This window comes from Cariama cristata, unplaced genomic scaffold (assembly GCF_000690535.1).
Source record: "Cariama cristata isolate BGI_N322 unplaced genomic scaffold, ASM69053v1 scaffold1653, whole genome shotgun sequence".
NCBI lineage: Eukaryota > Metazoa > Chordata > Aves > Cariamiformes > Cariamidae > Cariama > Cariama cristata.
Window position 1 is genome coordinate 37,434 of NW_009607594.1, and position 9,479 is coordinate 46,912.

The 9,479-nt window shown below is 40.1% G+C and overlaps 1 protein-coding gene across 1 annotated transcript in view; it reads left to right on the plus strand.

The window, feature by feature from the left end:
- The window catches only part of TNIP3 (TNFAIP3 interacting protein 3), a gene marked incomplete at its 5' end in the record, with an annotated part of 39,612 nt that overhangs the window by 8,854 nt on the left and 21,279 nt on the right, over window positions 1-9,479 (plus strand). Inside the window, 4 exon segments of the mRNA XM_009696767.1 lie at window positions 1,346-1,435; window positions 2,581-2,646; window positions 3,968-4,099; window positions 7,937-8,065. Coding sequence (XP_009695069.1) covers window positions 1,346-1,435; window positions 2,581-2,646; window positions 3,968-4,099; window positions 7,937-8,065 — 417 coding nt within the window.

Here is a 9,479-nt window from a genome sequence, read left to right on the forward strand (position 1 = left end):
CCCCAAAAAAAAAAAAAGTATCTAGTCATTTTAATTTGTTGTTATACAAGGGGTAGAAAGTGGTTCATTTTAGTGACCCAGCAATTTCTGTGAGCGGTATTCAGACCAGTTGGTGCCAAGTGTATATATAGCTCTTAGATTTGTGAGTTGTCCTGTTCATTTTAATAGGACTCTTAAATATGCATTTAAATACGTGCCTAAGGCCCAGATTCTGATAACAATTCAACATGTGAATAACTCCATTGACCACCAGGTAATTGCTTCAGATTAAGTTTAATTTAAACCTGTTGATGAACTTCTACAGGAAGAGGGATTAAGTGTTTTCTGGCATGGAAGTCAAATGCTCCGCATTAGAGCTCAGGAGGACTGGTCATGGGGCAAATACGTGGTCAGGATTTTTGCCTGTGAAAAGACACAACAAAACTATTCTTTGATCTTCTTCATTGGTATTTGGCATTAAGTTCTCTAGCTGAAGAAAATGAATTTATTTCGGGAGATTTAAGACGTCAGAAGTGCCCACGCTTTTATTCTAGTTTCTCATATACTGGTTGAAAATTTAGGGAGGAAAAAAAAAATCCCTGACAAGGTATCTGAACATAGTATATTTTATTTTTATGGGCATGTATCTTTTTTTTCCAGTACAGTTCTCTTGATATATATCTACATATATCTAATAGATCAAATGTTTGTTTTCATGACAATCCGTAGAAACTTCTTAGAAATTACAATATACAACATGGCCATTATAAAAATGAGAGTTTAACTGCTGTGGTCCTGCGTAGGCAAAACTCCACGCTTTAAAAACTGGAACAATTGCAGATTGAATTCCTAATTTCTCCAAATAGCCTGTTCATTTTCTATATTGCTTGTTTTGAACCCATCGTGCTAAAGTTTATTGCCTTGGGCCTGTAAGCACTTACCAGGGGCAATACTACTAATTATTCTAGTTGTTGTAAATGAAGGGAATTACTTATGCCCACTTCAACTTATGCTCAACTTTTGTGGCTTGTACTACTTGTTTATATTACCATCTGTAAGATAATTAAAATCCTGTTTTGTGTTCTATGTCTCAGATGGTACAAATAGACGTAGTTTTGTTCATTTCAGTGTCTGCATAATGCTTCAATTAAAACACAGACTAAGCAGGGTTAAAGCAGATGTACACTTCAGAACCTGCTGTCAGCAGGAGTAAAGGTACTGAAATACAGATGTAATGTAAGAAAATGTTGCTGTTTCAGTTTCTTTACATGCACATGTCAGGCTGGATGGGAGTTTTATATAATATAATCTTGATTTGAAGAGAGGATGCCGATAGCATTCGTTTTTGAACATTTATTTTCTGCAGTCAAGGCACGTATTACTGACCAAAAAGAAGACTATATCAGCCAGTTCTCTGGAGCAACAGATCCTCTCGCTGGAAAGACAGAAACGAGAGGTAATCTTAAGTTTGCCCTTGACCTTTACAGGTATAACCTCTAAGACAGACATTACAATATCAGTAATATGCTTGGGGCAGGAAATCACTGAATGTGTTCTGACTGTTACTTACACTGCATTTATGCTGCCATTGCTGGACTGGTGGGTAAAACAAAGGCCCACGTTTTTCCTGTGGGAATCTCATCCTGCGCTCTTGTGAGACAATTTCTACGTGGAGACTTTCTGCTTTGCATTTCTTCACAGCTCAAAGTGTGCAAGCACTTAAAATTATGTTTAAACTAATTCCTATAGTCCTACTTCTCTCTGCCAAGGTAGGCAGAGTTACATTGAGAGAACTGTTCCTAAAAACAAATGATGACTTATTGTAATGTGGCTGTGAATCTGGAAGGGCAGAGATGTATACAGTACAAAGGGCAAATTTACTTAATGATCACTATTGTAAAGGCCAAGGGACTGCTGTGAGTAGTAGCCAGTGGTGTCCTGGTCACAGGTAGCAGCAAACTGGAAGCTGTTCTTTGGCTGAGCATCCTGAAGAGTGACCCTATGTCCTGCAAAGCAAAATGCTTCAAAGGGACTACTTTGGTTTTCTCAAATGAAAATGCACGCACGCTGACTTCACTCCTACCACTTTCATGTGTGGTGTTAGCTGATCTTCCCATCTTGCATGTGTATGCTTGCTAGGTTTAGTGGTACTGAGAAAGGCAAGTGGGGTTTGCAACCGGTAGTAATTGCAGTCAATAGGAACCTTCAGTTCACTTGTTTGAAGTCAGAGACCTCCTAATGGGAAATATCTTTATGGAACTTAAAACAACCTAACAGGAAAGTCCTTGGCCATTTAGGAATTGCCGCTTGGGATTTGTACAGTGTTGCAAATGATTCACCTGTAGCTTATTGTGTATTTGCATATTTCCTGAATGTTACTTCCTGAACGTTCATGTGCTTTAACTGAAATATGAATGCGCTGGCAGATGGGCCGTAAAGCTTGCCAAACCTTAAACTTGCTTTTTCTGAAATGAACTGGCCAGATAATGAGGAGGTTGTGAACACTCATAGCTGGAGAATTAGAATGCCAGTCTATTTTTTTTTTATTTACTGACTATGTTGAAATAAGGGTTATTTACTGTGACTTTCTGATAATTACAGCTTCTGGAGGTCAACAAGCAATGGGATCGTCAATTTAGAAGTATGAAACAACTTTATGAAAAACAGGTAACAATGTTGACTACTTCTACTGGAATATATATGCCACCTGCTGATAGTGAAGTCTGTGCTTAAATACCAACCAGACATAGCTATAAGTAGTATCTTAGGGGGGAAAGGCATCGTGTTTATTTTGTCTTTAGCTCACAAATTGAAAAAGCTTCATCACATAAAAGGGAAGCTAATGTGTGTAGGATCTTCAGTAGGACAAAATAACCAGAGAAACAGCGCACCTCTAAAATAGTAGGGACCAGGGTGGACATGACAGCAGAGATTTTCATGCCCTCCACAAGGTAATAAAAATTGCTCACACTTCAGAGCACAGTTAACTGAAAATTAGCCTGCAGTGCCTGCTGTGCCCAGCCACTGATCTGCGTCGTCACATATCTGTTCATTCTTGTCCCATCTCCTGTGTCTGGCTTGTGAAGCCTGGAAGCTCGCTGGGGCTCCCTGTAATGGGGGAGCTCTCAGATAAACGCTCCATGAATACTGCCTTCTATAAGCAGAGAGACTTTTTTGCTTTTGAGGAAACCACTCTGTACAAAAGCTCTTCATTAAAAAAAATAAATTGTAAATAAATACTTTTTATTTAGTGTTTCGTTTGTTTTTTGTTTTTCAAGATCCCGTTGGCATAGCTTTCATTCCTGGCGGCTGTGTGGGATCTTTGCTGCAGACATTACAATCAGCTGCCTAGTGAAGCTACCTGCTTACAATTTTGCATGGTATTCCAAAACCCAGTTTGGTTCACTGACTGACACTTCTCATCTCCTGTTTCCTTCTATGAGAAGGAAGTTTGCAGAATGACCTCGTGTGCTTATCAGGAAAATTTTCTCTCTAATATTTTCTAGCAAGCTTTACTTGATCTGGATCATTTCTTTGATTCCCCCCACTGGCAAGAGAAGAGGAATTTAAATGACTCTTCCTCATTTAATATGGGACCATTTTATGCCTCTGACGAGATCATTTGCATGTGCACCACTGCAGAGTCCAAATTGCAAAAGGAAGCAAAAAAAATACATTAAAATGGGAGAATTGCTTTGGAGCGACAAACCCATGGTAGCTGTCCTTTGACAGCAAAACAGTGCAAGACCCAACTGTGTTAATACCAACAGAGAATTTGCCCGGGATCATCAAGAGTCTTCACTGCAGACAGAGCAGTGGAGCCTGGAGGTGGGGAGGCGGAAGTCAGTGGCTGGGGACTTTACATGCAACCAGATCCACTCCTTTAGGCCCATCTGCTGAGAGCTGAAAGGATGCGAAGGCAGCTTCAAGATGCTGTGCCTTTCAGGATCCCTAGTCAGCCCACCATGGTCTATCACTTGCTTTTCAGCTGGCAGAAATGAAAGCAAAATTGGACGTGTCAGAGAAGAGGGTCGGTGAGTTGGAGGAAGAGAGGCATCGACAGCATCCAGAAGATGAGAGGTTGCGAGCCCTGGGCAGAGACAGGCCGTTGCAGGAAACGGTAGGAGGGTGCACTCCGTTACCCCATTTGTGCTCAATGTTGAACGCTGTCTTGCCTTTCCTTTTTTCTCTTCTTGCGAGTGGCAAGGCGTGGGTTGTCGCAGAGCCGTGAAATGACTGTGGTGTTGAGTGCTCTTCAATATTGTACCCAAGGCAGTGGCTGATCTTCTGTCTGATCAGAGAACTATGTATAGAGAGAGAGTCATTTCACTAGAAATTGGCAGAGAGCACGGTATTAGTGTGCATGGGGGAGTAAAGAGCAGATTGATATGAATACTGCAGAGATTTCCTTCATCACTGTTCAGTTCGGGGTGAATTTCTTTGTGAACACAAACGCTACAGTGATTTCAAATGGAACAGGAACTTCATTGTAGTTGTTACACAAAGTGCTTGGCAATAAATAATTGAAAGAATGGATTCAGCTCTAGACACCTACATTTTAATATTGACAATATAGGCTTTTATACATGTGCTGGCTACCTCAGCTCCCCGTAAATGCTAGAGATGTCGTCAGTGCAATTATTAGGGTTGAAAGTGCCTGGGCTGATCAGCCGCTCTAGAACGGCATTCACCTCACCCTGAGGTTGGGCACCTCTCTCAGGACTCCTTAGGCACTGGCTCTTGGGTTGGTGTTTGCGTCTAAAGTTAGATCCCTATGCTGAATTCCCCTCATACTAAAACCACCAACCTGGGTGATTGGCATATAGATGCCCAACGTATACACAAAAGTTTGTGCCCTGGTTTACAAGCACCACAGAGTGGTGGTGCTTCCTATTCTCATTCTGCTTCATGGTATCTCACACGTCGTAACCTCTTGGAAGAGTTTTTGGATGCTCTGATGACTGAAATTGGGCTTCTCTGTTTGCTTAATGACATGAAACAGACCTGAAAGCAAGTGGTAATCATATCGCTTCCAGGCTCAGATAAGATGTAAGTTAGCTGCTGCAGGAAAAGAAATGCAAAGCCCGTAGCTTTTATCTTTATAAGCAGAACATTCATCTTACTTGCTTGTCAATTACAGTATGGTCTTAGCTAAGCACGTGCTTGATTTCCAACCAGTAGGACCATTTCCATGTTTTACAGCAAACTGTGTCGTTATGTACTTGCTGAATCACTGCCTGTATATGCTTTGAGCGTGGATTCAATGCAAGACAATCCATCTTCCTTGTTCGTATTACTAAGGTTTTTACTGCTTGCCCTTTAATATGTGAGAGCTGTGAAAAATAGCCCTAGCTACCTTTTTGAAAAAGTAAGGATGAGCAGTACGCTCTCCCAATCATTTTACTATGTACATGAATAAAGAACTAGATGACAATATAATCCAAAAATCTCTTACGAGGACAGGTTAACCAGCATGGAACTTCAGCCTTAGATCAGCAATTTCTTTACAAATTGTATAGTCAGCCAGTAAGTGCTTCTATTTACTTTGAATTTCTTTAGTTTTTGGGTATCGTGCAGGGATGCAGGAGTTCTACCCTTTTGCAGAGGTAACTGCTAAAGTAGAGATTTTTTTTTTTTGAATGAGCAACGAGGATTGTAGCACGCATGTCAGCAGCTGTGCCAACTCAAGTTACCCTATGCTGTCCATGGGGCAGGATAAAGAAAAAGCAGTGCCAGGGCATGATTCAGAAAAATGTATAAAGATATGTTCAGCTTGAAAGTATGTGAGCAGGCTTGTTGATTTAAAGTTCAGCAGATGCAGAAGAGGCCCAAGCTGACAGATCTACCAAGATTAGATTTTTATGGCCTTACGGTTTTTTTTTTTCCCCTGCAACAGCTAACATTCTTCATATCTGCATATGTACATATATATAATTTTATTTTTCTTGAAAGGTAACAACCCTTTCTTTTTCAAATGTTTTACTTACCCCCCATAGCCACAGAGCTAGGATGGGCTGTACAGGGCAATTGCCAGAAAAAGTATTAAGATGTTTGTTCTTTACTTGCTATCTAGTCCAACAGCCTGACAGTACCTTTTAAATTTGTTTACTCAGAGTAGAAGTTCTCTGGATGCTTTGCTGAGCCATTTAGGAAAATGAGCAGCACCAAACAACCTCAGACATATTTACATGCTGCTGCTGTCTTACAGAGTTGGTTTTTTTTAATACATCTGGAGGTATGGCTCTCACAGAATGATAATTGTGTGAACTTTATCTGTCCCCATGTCCTCTATGGCCCACAGAGGAAAACTGACTGTTTTGGAGATTTAAATTTTTTTTTATTTTTTTGTTCTCTCTGGGCATTGCTATGTATCCATAGACAAGAATCAAAGACGAACCAAATCGCTGGAAAGTCTAGGTGCTGTAATGCCTAAGATTCAGCATTGAATGAGAAGCAATAAGATGTAAGAATTTAGATGGTTCAAAAACCTGTACAAACTAGAAGTATTTAGTTATAAATGGCCATGTTCCCAGAGGTGTCAGCCTCTGAGAAAGCAAGTGTGTGCTAGGAGCTAGGAAAAGAGATGGCAAAGGTGAGGAGAAGAGCATAGCTTAAAAGCCTATATGGATTTTAGTGTGTTGTTTTTCTTTGATATCTTAAAACATACATGCACGTACCAGCTTGAGCTAGCTCCTGGGTGAGTTCCTATACTTAATGCAGAGATACCCTGCTAATCTTGCCAGTTTTTGGAGAAAATTAAATGTTCCAGCTAACTTAGAACAAAGGAACATAAAGCTACCTCACATGTAAGCAACAGTTTCTCAAGGGTGTTTTTCACTGGCTCAGTTAGCACATGGTGATGCACTTCTCATGAGCCCAAACTGTAAAGGCTGAGTAGATGACTGCACAGAGATATGCCTGTTGTAAAGGGAAAAAAGCATTCATGTGGTGTCCTCTCTGTGTGATTGTTGGATCTCTCTTTTTTTTTTAATCACATACAGCAACTGCAGAAGAATATTTGAAATACTTTTTTTTTTTTTTTTTTTTTTTTTTGTAGAATGGGCCATTCTGTTTCATATATTTAAACAGCTTTGGTCTAAGACAGTCTGGCAAAGTGAGGAATGCATTACCCTGCAAGAGAAGCTTGCACGATGCTGTTTGCTTCAGGGTCTGATTAGGATCTTAGCTTCTTTCACTGCAAATTGAAAATAGCCATGCAGAAAGTGATAGAAAAGAATCAAACTTAAAGTTTGGCAAATCTGTCCTAATAATTCCTATGATACCATCTTGAAAGACTAGTGCATAAATCCTCTTGCAAGTAGGGTTGTCTTCCTGGTAGTTTGTTGGGTGGCAACAGTGTAGGTACACATGCTAAGAAGGGTCAAGCTCAAGTCAACAACAACTGTGATAGGGTCAAAGAAAGTGGATTTTTGAGCCTTGGTTGGTAGCTTGGTAATTCCTGAGCAGGCTGAGACTTGCCTCAGTCTCTCGCGTAGCCGAAAAAGCCCTCTGACTATGTGATACTGAGATCTAGTTTTGTCTTTAATGTTGTATGACGCTGTATGACAGCTGGCACTCCACCAGCATTTAGCCCTGGCCTTACGCTGTGAGTACATAAAAGTAATGCAGATTTGGGATAATCGTCTGTACGGTACTGATTTGCTTGGCCTGCCAGCTTTCCCATGCCTTTGTACAACTGCAGACTGTAGAGAGCAAGGATTTAGTTTGCTGTGTTGTCTCTGTCTCATCATATGGTGAGTGGTCAAAACAATTTCAACAGACTTTATCATATCTGGGTTTTACTAATGATCCGCCTTCCTGTTGCCTCCCTTCCCAGCTGTGTTTGGGACAACAAAAATGCAGCACATCTGCCAGACAGCAGATATTCTGAAAATTGTTCTTGAAAAATGGTTCCATCTGCATTTCAGCAGCATCTGTCTGTATTTTTGCACCCCAGAAAGAAACAAAGGTCCTGAGTGAAGCTCTCCATGAAATGAAGGAAGAGAACAAGCTCCTGAAGCAGAAGAATGCCTCAATGATCAGAAAGAAAGAGCACTATGAGAGCGAAATAAGTCGTCTCAATAAGGTATGAGCAGCAGCGAGCCACTGACCAGGACCTCTTCCTTTAATTCCAGAGTCTCTGTTGTCAAGCAGTGACGCTACCGGTTGCCCGTTTTTTCAATCCTGAGCAAACAACCTGTTCATGATAGCAAACTCAGGATCACCATTTGGGAGCTGGGGAAACAAGCAGAACTTACTTTAGCTAATACCTGTGCATGCTGTTCTTGGCAGGTAGTAGGACTGCATTGTAAAGAGGAAGGTTAAGAGAATCTTTGGTTTCTCCTGTGAAACTTCTCTATGTGTCATGTCTAAGCTCTTTCGACATTCTCCTTTCTTGGAAAAAAAGGGAAATGGCACAAAGACGCTTTCATGTGCATGCAGTGAAACACTGTGATTAAAAAAAAATTCAAACAGTTTAAAAATGAAAACATTGTTTTATATATATTCTGTGTTTGAGAATAATGGCTTCTCTTCACAAGACATGCTCCTGTCTTTGTACATATATATATTCATACATATGAGTATTATGTATAATTTGCCTCATTGAGGAAATTGCCATAAAATAGCTAAAAGGGATTGATTTTTTTTTTTTGACCGAGGGAAAGTAATAAATGTAACTTTGTTTAATCAAAAGATCACATAAAGTAGTGGGTGTTTTCTAACAATTTTGTATTTCATGGTGAACCACAAACACTTCCTGAGGAAATGCACTGCAGTAACCATTGCTGTGTAACTTTAAGTGATACACAAGCTAAAGGGCCATGATGTGCAAAAATCAAGGCAAAAAAGTAATGTTGCCATATTAAAAATACCTGACAGAACAGATGATCTCTAGCTCTTTTTAGAAATACATTGACAGGATTTGCACAAAGCCTCAGTGTAACTTTCTTTCAAGGTCTCGTTTGTAAAACAACTTATTTCAATGTGTTATCTTGCTGTCTTATCTTACGATGTGATTGGAACTAAGACAGATGGATAAATAGATCATTCTTTTAAATGAAACATCAATTTCATGTAACACGCTTTCCCATGAGTAATTTACTGATTTTCTGTGTATTTGCATCCTTCAAATCTCATGTCATGAATGCACCTAAGACTGGAAGGGACCCCCTGTGCCTTTTTAAGTCTAACCCCCTGCTATTGCAAGTTCAGTGACTTGAAGCTCTTACAAATTCTCTGAAATCAAACAGTTTTTTCCTTAAGGTCCTTCTTCTGTGCTTCTGTTGGAAGGCTCCTCTGGAACTGTAACCCTTCTTTCATTAGATGCTTTCATATCTTTCAATTGGGCTGAATTTATTCTGGCCAGATGATATTAATTTGTTCTTCTGGTAGTAGTGTCGAACAGATCTGCTTCACTCCTGTGTGTGATCTGTCCTCTCCGTGAAGCAGAACTGTCCTCTAGTGAAAATAAAATTGCTCTCAGGGCACTTGTTCTTTCC